General features: G+C 39.7%; 1 protein-coding gene across 1 annotated transcript in view; it reads left to right on the plus strand.

Moving 5' to 3' along the window:
• The first annotated feature begins 1,156 nt into the window (after positions 1 to 1,156).
• Positions 1,157 to 16,389, plus strand: part of PAK5 (p21 (RAC1) activated kinase 5) — a 96,583-nt gene continuing 81,350 nt past the window's right edge. The window contains exon 1 of the mRNA XM_019941496.2: positions 1,157 to 1,360. Coding sequence (XP_019797055.1) covers positions 1,157 to 1,360 — 204 coding nt within the window. The remainder of the gene's footprint in view (positions 1,361 to 16,389) is intronic.

Here is a 16,389-nt window from a genome sequence, read left to right on the forward strand (position 1 = left end):
GAAGCCAAAGCACCATCTTTTATAAAACCTGCAGCAGGGGTGTCAGGATTCCCCAAATGATCATGATTGTCATGTTCACAGAAAATTCGGAATGAGAAAATCAGTTACCCAAGATCATGGTGAAGAGGTGGGATTCAAACCCAGGTTACCTTACATGTTTTCAATAAACGTAAAGCATAAAGTAACCATTTTACATTATTTTCTAGAGGTATCCCTGTCATAGGGTGTTTTAACTAGGTAAACTACATTGTTTCAAATAAGTAAAATACATTGTACAAAATTCTAAATATTCCGTGAAAAGTGGCTCTTCTTCCCTGCCTTGTCCCCCTGGCTCCCTTCTCTGCAGGCAAAGCCAGTGAAGTTTCTCGTGTATTAATCCAGAGGTATTTTTAATACTTGCAGCACTGACTTTGTGCCAGGTACTTTTCAAAGTGTTTTACAAATGTTTACTTGTTTAATCCTGATAATAATTTTATGTGGCAAATAGAATTATTAACTCCATTTTTCATGTTTATGCATACTTTTCCACACAAATGTTTTAGATTTTAAGTGCACACCACACTTTGAGATGCTTCTCCCTGTGTACTAGTCAGCTTTTGCTTTGGTAATATCATGTAACAAACAAGTACAAAATCTTAGTGGCTTCATGACAAACATTTATATCATACTTATAACTCAGCTGTGGCTCAGTTGGGCTTGGCTCCAAACTGGAGGTCAGATTTGTGTCTGCTTCATGCATCTCTCCTTCCAGAATCTTGGCTGAGGGTGTATTGCCCACTAGAGAGATCTTCATGCCAAATAGCAGGAGCATAAGAGGGAAGTGGAAACATACAATACCTTCAGAAACCTCCACCCTGAAGAGAAGGATGTTCTCCTCCACGCACAGTCCATTAGTCAAAGAGAATCACATGGCCAAATCCAAACTCTGTGGGTCAGGAAACTATATATGGCAAGTGCAAGAAGAGAACACAAACTTTTGAATGAAGTTATCTAATCTACACACCCTAAAAATACAAATTCTATCTTTTGCTACTGATATATAGAGGAAGAATTGAAAAGATAGAACTCTGAATGAATTACTAATTTTCCTATGGTCTTTTGCTGGTGACATATAAACAGCTCCCTGTTTCTGTTTGCATTTCTCAGGTTTTCCATCATGTTTGGAAAGAAAAAGAAAAAGATTGAAATATCTGGCCCATCCAACTTTGAACACAGGGTTCATACTGGGTTTGATCCACAAGAACAGAAATTTACCGGCCTTCCCCAGCAGTGGCACAGCCTGTTAGCAGACACGGCCAACAGGCCGAAGCCCATGGTAGACCCTTCGTGCATCACTCCCATCCAGCTGGCTCCCATGAAGGTATGGCGAGGATTCTGTCTTTAAGTTGGCTTAAGAAGCATGCTCTCTCATTTGATGCAGTGAGCCATCTTTACGGGCGAGCTATCAAATGTGTAAATCATGTATTTGTTTTTAAATATCCACAGATTATCCACAATCATCTTCAATGAGTATAATGTTCACCACTTAATTTTCATGTAAATTGCAACACATAAAAAGGAACCTCAGCTTTCAGATGTGAGTTTTTTTTAATCAGACTCATACAATACAGTCACAAAATAGGAAATTTTCATTTCTAATTTTAATGGTGTTTGTTCTTTTTACTAAAGAATATTATCCACCCACTCTGGTAAATATTGGCAATAATCTCTGAGTAGACATTATGTTAGGCAACTTTGTGTTGTTTTACATTTGCCCTCAGAATGTCTAAACTTTTATATAAATAGTAATAACAGTTTTTAACAATAATAAATGATTTATATATATGTACACACATACATGCATATGTGTATATACTTTATATATAAAATCAAATATATATTTATAAGTATATATATATAAATTATATGTGTATAGTCTTCATAGTCTAAGAGCTATTTCAAATAAAAGATGAAGCATTTGAGTCCTAGAATAGGCTATAATTTACCTTAAAAAATGGCTAGTAGATTTTTAAAAGGAATGTTCATCAAAATAATTGCATTAAAGTCAAACTCAGACCCAGTACATTTCAGATATGTCAAGAGACTACAAAGAAAGTCCAGCCTTTGCAGTTTCCTTCTGCACCTCAGAATGATAAGAATTCCCTGGGTCATTTCCCAAAAGCTCCCTATGGGAGTTAAACATCATTGAAGCTTATCATCATGTTATCCAATAGATTAGATTTATATTAGTAGGCATCTGAGCTGCATAAACACCTTATTCTGTATTAACACGCACATTGAATACACTGAGTTTAAATGATACGTAAAACAACAGTGGATGCATTTTTAAAGGGAGTAAAGAAGGAACCTATCTGGTAAATTACAAGAAATTTTTATAAGAGACCACCTGAGTTAAGTAAGTTGGAATTGTGATTCCATCATTTATGCATGGTCTTGGTCATTCTATTCTAGTATTGAACATGTGGGTCTCTTCTGCCCAAAGATCTATACAGAGTGTTCTAATCCTGCATCTTGTGAATTTGATGTTCTGATAAGATTTTGAAAGTTTTCAAGCCAGCTAAAATGTAAAATACTAAGGAGATAGATATTTGAGAAGATAAAACTTTAGGGACAAAAAGGAACCTCTTATTCTAAGCAGGTATTGATTGATATTTAATAGAAACTGACCAATTAACCAACTCAACTGGTTAATATTAGGCAGTATCTTACTACTGAACATGATTTTCTTCCGAAATAAAGACTAATGCCTCACTAATGACTAAATAATAGGCTGAGCCTTATCTAAAAAGAAGCTGAGATTGGAAAGAATTTACTTTTTAGTTTCATTATTTTTCTCATATTCCAAGTTTTTATAAAACTCAGAAAACAGAAGACACAGTGTGCCCAGAAAAGTTATCGGCTATTGATCAACATGACAAAGGAAAACTGCCCAAATGAAACAAGGGCTATTTTTTTTACCCTTGAGTATAATCATTTGATGAGGAACATTCTGGAAGAAAGTAGTTAAAGGCCCACGATGTGCTTTCATATCAGGGAGTGTGGTTATTACAGGGTCAGGACAGAGTACCATTTATTTCACCATGGATTTTCACTTGTCCAGGTCCTAGCAGGTCCTGGCTGGCAGTGAAGTAGGAATCTCCCATCTCAGTGATAATCCACCATGGTCAGTGGATGTAGGACTTAAGAGAACCTTCTAGCTCATTTCTTCCATCTCCTGGATGGGCTGGCTCATGATCTTCTCAGGCTTAATTTATGAGCCTCACTGATTGGAGCAAGATTTCCTAACTGCTGAGCTCCTGAGCCCAGTGATTCTCTTACTCACGTCATGGGCTTCCTAGCCCTGATGCCAAATGTGTGAGTATCCAGTCTGCATGAAACGTGAATGTTTGTTTTGGACACTTAAATGCTAACAGAAAGATGTCTGGAAAATACATCTCGAGTATGCATCCTGTCCTGGATTTCCGAAAATTTCAGGCACAGTTTTACCTGCAAGAAAAAATAAAAACAGACAAGGAGTGACAAAACAAGAGTCAGCTAGGTTGAATTTTCCCCAGAAAGAGCGGAGCTAATTAAATACTTTCTAACTGAAGGACCCGCAAGAAATCCATATTTCATACTCTCACCAAACTCCTTTAGATGGAGACTCTCTTTCTCCAAATCCCATGAATGCAGTTGGTGCTGTCAGCACATATTGAATCGGGGTCCAAGAGAATCCTACTGACTCTACCAGCCTCTTGGAATAAGGAAAATAAAAGGTTGCAGGGGCCAAAGTATGCCATGAGGTTTGGATGATCTCACTCTTTGGAAATGACTTCTCTGTAGAAATCTTGCAAGTGACTTGAGAAGGGCAAATTATAAACCATGCAGTATATATTGCAGAAGTTGGAACAGTCTTTGAAATACGAAGCCATGAATGAATTGATAGAAAGGAATGAATAGGTAGAGTTGTGCAGATTTAAAGCCATTTTGGCAAAGTTTTTTTAAGTTAAGTAGAATTGACAATTCTAATTTGGTCAGTTTGTCCTTGAAGCAGACAAAGGAAAACGAGAAAACAGATCATGACATAAAAGCAATATTGGAAGAGGTGTACAGTGCCTTAGGTGGTGGCAAAGTGCTGGTCCTTCAGGGTTGGTCAGTAAGCGTCAGGCTAGCTGGTTCTGAATGGAAATTCACCATTGCAACCAGTACTCTCTTCTCTGATTGGTTAAAGAGCTGTTCCTGTTCAAACCTTCTTTAAAGTACATGTCACAATCACCAGGACATACTCTTCTATGTAGATTCATTTAAGTCAGTGTCTCTCAAACTATAGTCCAACAGAATCACCTGGAAGGCTTGATAAACACAGATTGCTGGGCCCATTTCCAGAGTCTCTGATTGAACAGGGCTGGGATGGAGCCTAAGAATTTGCACTTCTAATAAGTTTCCAGGTGATGCTGTTGCTGCTGGTCTGGGGACCATGCTTTGAAAACCTTGATTTAGCTAATTACAAAAGAATTTATCCACATAATGTATCAATACAGTTTACACTGGCCAACATTTCCATAATCTCAGAAACCAGGAGCCACAGGTTAGCTCCAATTTGTGTCAAAAGTTAAACTTCAGGTACCCAAGCCAAAGGTGTGTAGGCAAGGTGAGGGTGGGGTGGGGAGTGCTTTTTAAAACATAAAACGTTTGGCAAATATCTTTGAGAAACTCCTTTCTATATGTAGCATCATTTTGTCCACAAGAATGTCATAAGCAATAATACCAAAATTCCTGCTGAATTAGATACATTTACGTAAAGGACAGGATGAATGGTCATGTTTGTTCTTGCCCAGTGGTTCTCAAACTTGGGCTTTCAGCAGAATCTCCTGAGGAGCTTATTAAAACCAAGATTCCTGGGCCCCACCCTAGAGATTCTGCTTCAGTAGTTCTGGGTGTGCCCCATGGTTTACACGTCTAACACGCTCTCAGATGGTGCTGATGCTACTAATGGGTGGAGGACAACTTTAAGAACCACTGTTTTAGGTGGACTGAAGCTTGAGCTTAGTGATCACCCTTTGTAACAGCCTAGAAATCATTTAAAAATGCTAAAAAATTATAACGAGGATAATGTTAAAAAGCCTTTATATCACAGCATTGTAAATCAACTATACTCCAATAAAAAATAAATAAAAAGAATAAACGGGGACTTCCCTGGTGAAGTACTGCCAGGACTAACCCTGGCACAGTGGTTAAGAATCTGCCTGCCAATGCAGGGGACACGGGTTTGAGCCCTGGTCTGAGAAGATCCCACATGCCGTAGAGCAACTAAGCCCATGTGCCACAACTACTGAGCCTGTGCTCTAGAGCCCGTGAGCCACAACTGCTGAGCCTGTGCTCTAGAGCCTTCGAGCCACAGCTACTGAGCCTGTGTGCCACAACTACTGAAGCCCACACGCCTAGAGCCCGTGCTCCGCAACAAGAGAAGCCACTGCAGTGAGAAGCCCATGCACCACAACGAAGAGTAGCCCCTGCCAAAAGTAAATTAATTAATTAATTTTAAAAAATTAAAGAAAGAATAAATGGCCATTTAAAAAAGTCTTTATAGCTTCTCTTTAAAGTGAACAAATAGCATATCTTAATATTGCTTCAGATTTGTTTTTCATTTTCAAGTAAAACCATAGAAATAATAGTATTATTTGGCATATTTCAATTTTATTAAATGATGGCATAGTGTATATAATATGCTCTAACTTGCTTTTTACTTAACATTGTTTTAAGATAAACTCATTTTCTGCAAATCAATATGAATTTATTTAAAAATTATAGCTGTTTACAGCTTCTCCGTTTCTCAGTAAATGGATATTGCCAAATATGTGCTGTTTATAAATAATGTTGTCATGAATATCTTTGTTCTTGTCCCCTTGGGCACATGGTGAAACATTTTTTTGCAGCAGTTCTCAAAGTTTGGTCCAGAACCCCTGAGGGTCCCTCAGACTATCTCAGGGAGTGGAAGATAAAAACTATTTTCATTATAATACTAAAGCATCATTTGCCATTTTCATTCTCATTCTCTCCCAGGTGTACAGTAGAGTTTCCTAAAATCTACATGGCGTGTGTTAATGTCATTGGTCTGGTACCTAATGGATCTTGTGCTTTGTATTCTTGTGTTTCTCAGTTTGTTTCAAATGCAGTAAATATTGATAGATAAAACATAAACCAAAGTCTTTTGTGGTCCTCAATAATTATAAGAGGTTCTTGAGACCAGAAAGTTGGAGAACCATTGTCTTAGCGCTGACGTCAAATTTGATTATCTGTGGCTTCTACAACTCGCTCCTCACATACTACCCAGGGTTTTTTGGTGTTTTCTTTTCTTCTTATTCTTTTTGTTGTTGTTGTTTTAATTGAAAATAGAGAGTAGTTTTCTCCAGTTGGCTAGTGATCTTCTGGGATAAACAGCCGTCTCACAGATTATTGAATGCAATATTTCATCCCTTTTAGTGTCATAGAATATAATTTCTCCAAGAACATGACTTCTCTGGTTTTGAAGTCATTTAAAATGCCTCCGTCCTAGAAAAACGAACTGTCCTATACTGTTGGTGGGAATGTAAATTAATACAGCCAATATGTAGATTCCTTAAAAAACTAAAAATAGAGCTACCATAATAATCCTACTTCTGGGCATATATCCAGAGAAAACCATAATTCAAAAAGATACATGAACCCCAGTGTTCATTGCAGCACTATTTACAATAGCCAAGACATGGAAGCAACCTAAATGTTCATTGACAGATTAATGGGTAAAGAAGATATGGTACATAGATATAATGGAATACTACTCAGCCATAAAAAGAATGAAATAATGCCATTTTCAGCAACACAGATGGACCTAGAGATTATCATACTAAATGAAGTAAGTCATACAGAGAAAGGCAAATATCATATGACATCACATATATGGAATCTAAAAAAAATGATAGAAGTGAACTTATTTACAAAACAGGAATAGACCCATAGACCTAGAAAAGAAACTTGTGGTTACCAAAGGGGAAAGGGGGGTTAGGGATAAATTAAGAGTTTGGGATTAACATATACACACTACTGTTTATAAAATAAACAACAAGGACCTACTGTATAGCACAGGCAACTATACTCAATATTTTGTAATAACCTATAAAGCGAAAAGAATCTGAAAAAGAATATCTGTATGTATAACTGAATCACTTTGCTGCACACTTGAAACTAACACAACATTGTAAAGCAACTATACTCCAATAAAGATGTTTAAAAAAAAAAAAGAACTCTTCCTAGAAATAGACATTCTGTATCTGTACCAAAGGTTTGGGAGCTGATTTAAAAATAACTTCAACCTATACTCCAATAAAAAAAAACCTAAGTGGATTCATTTAAAGGTCAGATCCAATTTTTAAAAACTCTTTGGATTAAAAATAATAGCTGAAGTTTTAAGATTTTTTATTGATAATTTATGAAGTTCAGATTTAATCTTGAAATATGTAAAAAATAAACTTTTTTGTTTATTAAAAAATAAATTAATTAAATTATTTTAAAAATAATAAAGTAAAATGCCCCCATCCTTACCATCCCCTTTTCTAATGTAGCCTTCAAATCCTTTCTAACAATCTTCTTTTTATCCTTTCAAGTTTGAAGAGTCACAGAGTCTAGCAAAGCACACTGGCTCTGTCTGGGTCTATGTCCTCTCCGTGGTCTCTGGTAGTTCATAATCTTCTGAAGCTGAGCTTCCCTCATCCTCATCTGCTCCTGACCATTGCATTAAAAACCACTCTACTCACACAAACAAGTAAAATCAGGAGAGGTAAATCCTCAGGTCCAGCCTCCCCATTCTTGAAGACTGGTACCATTGTTTTGTTTTCTCCCATGTCATAGTTTATGTTGAAGTGTCTTATTGAAGAATGAACCCATCTTAATTACTCTGTAATTCTCTATCTTTTCTTCCTTTTTATGATTCACAACTTTGCATTCAGGATTTAGGTTTCCAGAGCCACATCATCCTTCTTAGCCCTATCTCCATGGGATTCACACTCTCCTAGAATGTTTTTTGAAAATTGCCTTCCTAAAACACAGGACAACTCTCTGACATTTTCTGGCATGATCTCCCTTTGACCCAAGGTAACAATTTCTCACAAGGTTCCTTCTCATTTCCACATCACTGATGTGCTTCTCCTTGTTGGTCAGCATCCAGTCTAGAGGGACTATTTCTTTTAGGGCCACCTCCACCTTCTGAGAGTTGTCATCAAGGAGTTCAAACTGTGTATCAGATGGTTGTCAGGCTCTTAACTGAATGAAACTTCCAGCAATTCCGAGAGCTGCCTCATCATGACTTTTCTGGCACCCGTCCCTGTTTCGTGACTTGTAACACAGGAGCCTCACATTGACCTTCAGCTGGCTGAGTGGCTTCTGTCTTATTTTCATCCTGATATTGTCCACTGGGTCCCCTCTTAAAGCTCATGGATCCCCAGTGATCTTCTTACCCTCTTAAGTCCATGTGGTTTGATCTACCCCTTCTTTTAGATCTGTTTCCACTAAAATATAATGTTGAGTGTGGAAACGTCTTACAGCACTAAATTCAATGCCCTGATGTTCACCCATCTAAGCATTTAGAAATGGGAAGAGGAGGCCCAAGGAGTCGGCACACTGACATCTAAGTCCAAGATGCCAGTTACAAACTGTGTAGCTTTAGATGAGTCATCTACCTGCTACTTTGAACAGAAGTTTCCTTGTCTCTAAAATGAGGGTGCTGGTATTTCTCTTGCAAGCTTGAATGGCCAGATCCTAACTGTATAAGGAGGTTTGGTGTGTGGAGAATACGTTCTACTATTTGTACTTAGTTTAATAACGTGATAAAATTATGGATCTATTAAGTAATATTTCAGAAAAATACCAGTACCTACTATTAACTTAATTCCATTGATCAAATTATCCATTTAAACATTAGTCAAAATCTCCTAAATATTTCAAGAACATCATAGGTGGAATATATCAAGTTTTCTTGGCTGCTTCAACCATAAATGCAAAAAAGTAAATGCATGCAAACAAAAACAGTAAAGACACATGAAATATCATAATCATCATCATAATGGCTGTAAAATATGTTGTTATACCAACACTTAACCTCTTACAAAAATATTGGTATTGCGGTTTTGCTTCCTTTCCTCATTATTTTAATATATATTTTGTAATTTCTCAGGTTATACAGCAATACTTATTTTTAAACCTTCCTATGCTTACAAAAGTCTGACCAAACCTAAAAGATAAAAGATACCACCTCAGACAAGCTTTTAGGTACTCAGTAAATAGAACCTAATGTTGTTTTTGTTGTCATTGTTGGGAATGATGGTAGTGATGGTATTGTTACTGTTATTTTCTCAGAGTTTATGTCCTCCTATGTACCCAGGGTTGCCAAAACTTGTTAACTCAGAGCCACTTCTGAGATCTGTATCTTTAAAACTCCCAGAATGCAGAAAATTTTACATTAATTTCACTCATGCATTCAACTAATATTTATTGGAGGCTCACTCCATGCCAGGCATTGTGCTAGGTGAAGGGGTTGTCCATGTGAACAGGAAATGCCAGGTCTCTGTCCTGGGGAGCTGGAATTCTCATGGGAAGACGGACAGTGATCATTTAAATAAGCAAACAACACAGCTACAGTAGCAATAAATGTGACGAAGAAAAGAAAATATCATCATACTATAAAGTAACTAAGGGTGCAGCCATTTGTAGTCCTTAAGGATTGTCCTTCCATGAAGGGGATGAGGGAACCAAGAAGGAGAAGGCCCAGGAAGGGTAGAAATTCACAGGTGGAAGGAAGGAAGAACTAATTTAAAGACCTTAGGGTGGGAACAAGCGTGGCGAGTTAGCCTTTGTGGCTGTAGCAGAGTGGGCGGGGAGAGGAGGTGGGGGATGTGTTCAGACACAAGGGAAAGGGACTGGATGGTGTGGGGCTTTGTAAACCATGGTCAGGGAGTGCTATTGGTTAAACCCTCATCCGTGAAGGACACAGGTCTCAGATCAAGAAATTGTTCTATTACAAAATAAATCAATTCATTTAAAGGTCAGATCCAATTTTTAAGTGTGCCAGTGATACTGATTTGATATGCAATCCTGCAGGTTTTAGGGGCATATTAATTAAATGGGTATGAATAGTTGAGACTTGGGGAGTCCTTCCGACTCTATGACTGTCAAAAGACATTTAAGAAAAACACAGACCTTTTACAGAAGAAATAATATGTGTTGTAAAGATTGTTAATTTTTTTAAAAAAGAAAAGGTAATTATGAAATGAAACTTTGGGGGCAGGTTACCTCTATTCTAAAACCTCTCAACAAAAACACCACTTGGAAACACCTACAGCAGTGTCTGTTAAGTTGACTGGAACCAAAGTGCTCACTGAGAGGACAGGTGATTAACCTTTGCTAAAGTTCTAATATTTCTGCACTATTAAACCAGTGAGGACAACAGACTTGGCCTCTCACACTCTCTTGGTGCCCATTACTTTCTGAAACCTCTTCTTCTGTTTTCAATATGCCTTCTCAACCTTCCCACTGCCACAGAGACTGTGGAAGAAAAACATTACACTGACCCCAAATATTCTCTCATTTGCCTAAATTCAGAAGATTTGGACAAGGTAAGCTTTGTCCCAAAGGAGTGGATAAGGCCAAACCCAAAGCTAGATTTATTATCTATCTTCATTTCTATGATCCAACCAAATCTGGAAACTTCTGAAAACCATTTTCCATTGTATAAATGGGGTTAGTATTTGGTGTTCCCCATGCCCACCATGCCCCCCACCTCCACTCCACCCTCCCACACACAGCCACCTCCAAAATTAAAAAAAAAAAGAAAGTAAAAATTGACATCCACAGCTTATATGTACCATCTTTCTTCTTTTGCTGCAGTGTTTCACTTAAGCTACTTCCTTTCAGTTGGAGCAGCCTTAAGCTCATATAGCCTAGTTGTTACTCCAAAAAACAAAGGCTGATGTTTTCAGGGCAGAAGGAATCATCACAGGAGAGTGACCCCTGCAGGTACTCACCCCTTCTTCCATTTTGAAGAGAGCAGGATACTAACCACACACCTCATCTGGGCTCTCAGCTGGCTCATCCCGGCACCCATGTGACATTTCTATACTCACAAATGACTGTATCTCACACCTGCAGCTCATGGGACAAGTAGAAAACAGCTAGACTTTCATGTTCCATGATCCTACAATGTGGAAGATCCTAGGTTTTCAATGAAAAGTGGACCACTAAGGCCCCATGAACAAATGCTCTTAGCCACCTCCTCTCAAGAGTTTGGTATCTGCCTAGCCCTAAAGGTAAACATAAATAGAATGTACCATTTTAAAGCAATTGTCAATCATCAGTTGTATTGGAAAGTAATTTATGACTAATTGATGGTTAGGTCTGTTTCCGAGTGCCTCCTCTCAGCCTAAAATCCCTGGCCCAGCATTCCTGCGGTGACTGTGGTCTCTGACTGTAGCTCCAGGGAGGAGATGGACAGATCCCACACAGCGACAGAATACAGGCACCAAGATGCAAACGAGTAAGCATTCACATGCCTGCTGCTCCCTTTCTGTCCATGGTGGCCTCGCTACTCCCTGAGCCGATCATATCTGAGGTCAAACACGAACCTCAGATCACAGGCATTGCTCCAGACTCGTGTTGGTTTCCCGTTGAGTGGCCTGCTCTGAACTTCTGACAGCTGAACTCCTCCAGTGAGGATGGTTGTGCTTTGATAACTGGGAAATTCTATATACAGAGATGATGTTCTCAGGGATGCATTATTTGCCCCAGCTGTTCTCTCCTGGCAGGGGTGACCTAACTGAAAATAGTCCTTCTAAATCCAAAGGCAAAAGAATGTGGCTCCCTGTGGCTCCCATACATGCTTGAAACTTGAAAGGTTTAATTTTATCTTTTATTTAGCATCTCAAAGAAATTGGGGCACTAAGATGGCAGCTGTAGGCTTCTTGGGGGGCACTGTCAAATCCTATAGTTTTTAATCGTTTTGTCATATAATTTTAAATATAAGCATTAAATCATCGACTCTAAACTAGTAATAAAGAACTTCATCAATGCTTTGATCATTTCCAAGCTGCACATCACCATCCAACTGACTGGATGCTACTATTATTACCTATAAGGTGAAAATTGCAATGCAAAAGCTGTACCCAAGATGGCAGTCATCTAAGAGTTTGCTGTACTCACACAATCCATTGCCTGTTGAGAATCTTTGTATTCGTTTTCTATTGCTGCATAATAAATTACCACGCACGACATGGCTTACAGGAGCACACATTTATTATCTCAGTTTCTGTGAGTGTGGAGTCTGGGTTCTCTGCTCAAGCTCTCACAAGGCTGCGGTCAGGGGTCAGCTGGACTTCATTGCCATCCGGAGGCTTGACTGGGGAAGAATCCACTTCCAAGCTCATTTAGGATGTTGGCAGAACTCGCCTCCTTGCTTTGGAGAACTGATGGCACTTTGCTTCTTCACAGCCAGCAGGAGAGCAAGAGCTACCTGCTTGGAGTTTTACGTATATGTCATAAAATAATCATGAAGTGATGTCCCATCACTGTTGTCATATCATGTAACATAACCATGGGGCAGGTGACATCCCATGACCTTTGCCATATAACATAGCCCACAAGTGTGGATGTGGCATCTTACCACCTCTGCCATGTTCTATTGGTTAGAAGCAAGGCACAGGTCCTACCCAGGCTCATGGAGAGGGGATCACACAGAGACACGAGCACCAGGAGACCGGAATCATTGAGGAGCCACCCTAGGGCCTGTCCACTCTGGTTCTCACTGTCCCTCCCACATGCAAAATGTATTTATGCCAGCCCAAGTTTCCCATCTCATCTTGTTAGAGCATCACCTCAAGTTCAGTGGGGGTCAGGTGTGGACAGAACTGCTGGGGCACCATTGCCCTCCATCTGTGGAACTGTGAACCCCCAGCCCTCCCAACACACGATGGTGGGGCAGGCATCGGATAATCACTGTAGACATTCTGGTTCAAAACAGGAGAAACGGAAGGTAAAAAGGAGTCACCAGTCCAAAGCTGCTGTGAAATCCAGCCTGGGAAATGTTGGGAGTTCACTGGTTAGGTTTCAAACTTGAGGACGATCCTCTGTGGCTCAGGCCCTGCTCTCAGGGTACTGTTTCTGCCCTTCTTTCCCATGAAAAGTAGCCTGTGCTTGCAGCCAAGTAGTTTTATCAGCTTGCTTTCTATTGCCGGTGGAATTGGGGAAGGGGGGCTCTGAAAGCCTCCTGACGTAATATCTTGGTCCCTCGCTGTCCAAGTTGGCAGTACTTGTATTGAAACAATTTCTCAAGAACTTCGTAGACATTGTGTGGTTATCACTGTGGTCCCCTCCATGAGGCAACGGCTCAATATCCACAGACATTGTTAAGATGAACCCTTCCGAACCTTGGCCTCACCTGAGATGACTGAGGGGCAGTGCCTTTAAGCTTCCTAGTTTTCTGGTTTGATTGAGAAGGTCTGTGGGGCACACCCTTAATTTCTTCAAAAGGTCTTTTATGTGACTGCATACCCTGACCTTGGGTCTTTCTTGGGTTTTTTGTTTTTGTTTTTTTGATGTGGACCATTTTTAAAGTCTTTATTGAATTTGTTACAATATTGCTTCTGTTTTTGGTTTTTTGGCCACGAGGCATGTGGGATCTTAGCTCCCCAACCAGGGATCGAAACTGCATCCCCTGCATTGGAAGATGAAGTCTTAACCACTGGACCACGAGGGAAGTCCCTTTCTTGAATTTTTAACTGAGAGTTGCTTGTACTGTCACACCTTCAGCCTTTATTCTCAAGCAAGCTTTCCTGAGTGCATCTCTTCATTTTCTCACCTTTGCCATGTAGAGAGACTCAGAATTTTTTAAGTCATGAGATTCTGGTTCCCTTTTTTTAAAAAAAGTTCTTCCTTCAATGAATCTCTTTCCTCTTACATTTTACTGCAAACAGAAAGAAGAAACCAGGAAGCAGTGACCACGCTTTTCTTGGAAACCTCTGTAGATATGTCACGAAATTTATCACTTACAGCATCTGCTTTCCACATAACTCCAGAAGGCAATTTTTCTAAACTTTCTGCTGGTACATAGCAAGGATCCCCCTTCCTCTGGTTTCCAGTAACATGTTCCTCATTTGTTTTTGTGCCCTCACCATCTGCATCCTCAAAGTCCAGATTTCTAGTAAGAGGCTGTTCATGGCAAGTTAGACTCTCTCTACCTTGTTCCTCAACATCCCTCTAGCCTCCACCCAGTTCTGGTTGCAGAACCCCTGTGTTGTTATGTATTGAATCCCCACCAAAAGCCACATGTGATTTTACGTGGTAATAGGGTCTATAAGGGAGGTAATTAAGGTTGAATGAGGTCATAAGGATGGGGCCTTAATCCAGTACAACTGGTGTCCTTATAAGAAGAGGGAAGAGGTGCCAGGGATGCACAGGAACACAGAGACAAGGCTGTCTGCAAGCCAAGGAAAGCAGCCTTAGGAGAAGCATCCCTGCAGATACCTTGACCTCAGACTTCCAGCATCCAGAACTGTGGGAAATGAATTTCTGTTGGCTAAGAAATGTACCAGTACCAGTCTGTGGTACTTTGTTATGACAGCCCTAGCAAACTAAATACTCAGGTTTGTAGGTATTTGTTACAGCAGCACCCCACTTCCAGGCACCAAAATCTGTATTAGTTTTCTATTGCTACTACTGTATTGTACTTTCTATTGTAGTATGTTATCATAAACTTAATAGCTTCCGACAGCACATATATATTACTATCCTCACTGTTGGTCAGGAGTTGGGCACAGCTTATTAGCTGGATCCTCTGCTCAGGATCTCACAAGGCAGAGATCAGGGTGTGCAGTGAACAGCCCTCCCGACTGCTTTCCTATCCAGGGGCTCAAGTCAGGAAGAATCACTTCAGAGTCCATCTAGGCTGTTGGCAGAATCCATTCCCTTGTGGCTTTGAGGGAAGAGAGTACTGAGACCAGAAAGGAAGAGAAGCCAAGAGGAGGTGTGTTAGTGAGCAGGTAGCTGCTGTGCAACTGGGTCTCAGTCCTGCTGAGGATGTGACTTTGCAGGACACAGCTCAGAACTGTCCCTGCACGAAGCGAGGAAACTGGGCCATCTGTCCACCAACTCCAGTCCCTCCCTGGTTGTAGACTGCTCCTGGGAGCTAATTCCTGGCAAAATCCAGCCTCCCCATATTTGGCCAAGCATTCCCCAGCGCCAGAGGACGCCTTCAGGTAAAGAGACTTGGGTAGCCCTCAGCGGGGACAGGAAATGGCTGCAGGTGGCCTCCTAAGTGGGCTGAGGACTTAAAGGCACAGCACCGGTGCAGCTGCTATCAGTATAACACCGGCTTTCACATCTTCAGCAAATGTGTTTTGTGGACCTACTGTGTTCTCAGCAGTGAAGCTCTGGAGTAAGACAATGCATGGTCCCCCCTCTACAGGCACACAGTCTAGTGGGGGAGATAGATTTATCAATATAAAGACAAATAGAATATCTAACACTTAATAGAATATATAACAATAGATTATACAAACACTTTGTTATGAAAACTTTGAGAGTGGAATGAATTCCTAGAAAATGCAGGGAAGGTGTGATCTTTGGATTTTGAAAGAGTGTAGTCTTCTATTCATTCCTAATGAAAGGATACCCCTTAGATAAGAACATAAATTTACAAAGAGGCAGTAACATCTTGCTTAAGAGCCCTCTAGAGCCAGACTATCCAAGATAAGCCCCAAATCTTGGTCCTGCTCATTCTAGATGTTTGATCTTGTGCAAGTTACTCGCCCTCTGTGTGCCTCAGTTTCCTAATCTGTTAAAAGCAGATATAGCAGTACTGCCTCATAGGGCTGGTGTAAGGGCTGAACAGTCAAATACATTTAAAATATTAGTGGTCAATAAATTTAAAAAGGAAACAAACCCAAATATCTCAAGTACAAAGTGTAATGGAAATTGCCTTTTTAAGAGAAAATTTTGTATTTTCTTTAATTTTTAACTTTTATTTTACATTGGACTATAATTGATTTACAAAGTTGTGTTAGTTTCAGGTGTACAGCAAAGTGATTCAGGTATATACATATATCCATTCTTTTTCAGATTCTTTTCCCATGTAGGTTATTACAGAATACTGAGTAGAGTTCCCTGTGCTATACAGTAGGTCCTTGTTGATGATCTATTTTATATATAGTAGTGTGTATATGTTAACCTCAAACTCCTAATTTATCCCTCACCCCTACCTTTCCTCTTTGGTAACCATAAGTTTGTAGGAGAAAAATATTTTGACTTTGTTTCCTCCCACAATCAATAAATCAAAGACCACATGCATATGTCTCTGTGGTATAGATAACCCCGTAGTTTTATAAAATGTGA

The sequence above is a fragment of the Tursiops truncatus genome, chromosome 15 (assembly GCF_011762595.2).
Source record: "Tursiops truncatus isolate mTurTru1 chromosome 15, mTurTru1.mat.Y, whole genome shotgun sequence".
NCBI lineage: Eukaryota > Metazoa > Chordata > Mammalia > Artiodactyla > Delphinidae > Tursiops > Tursiops truncatus.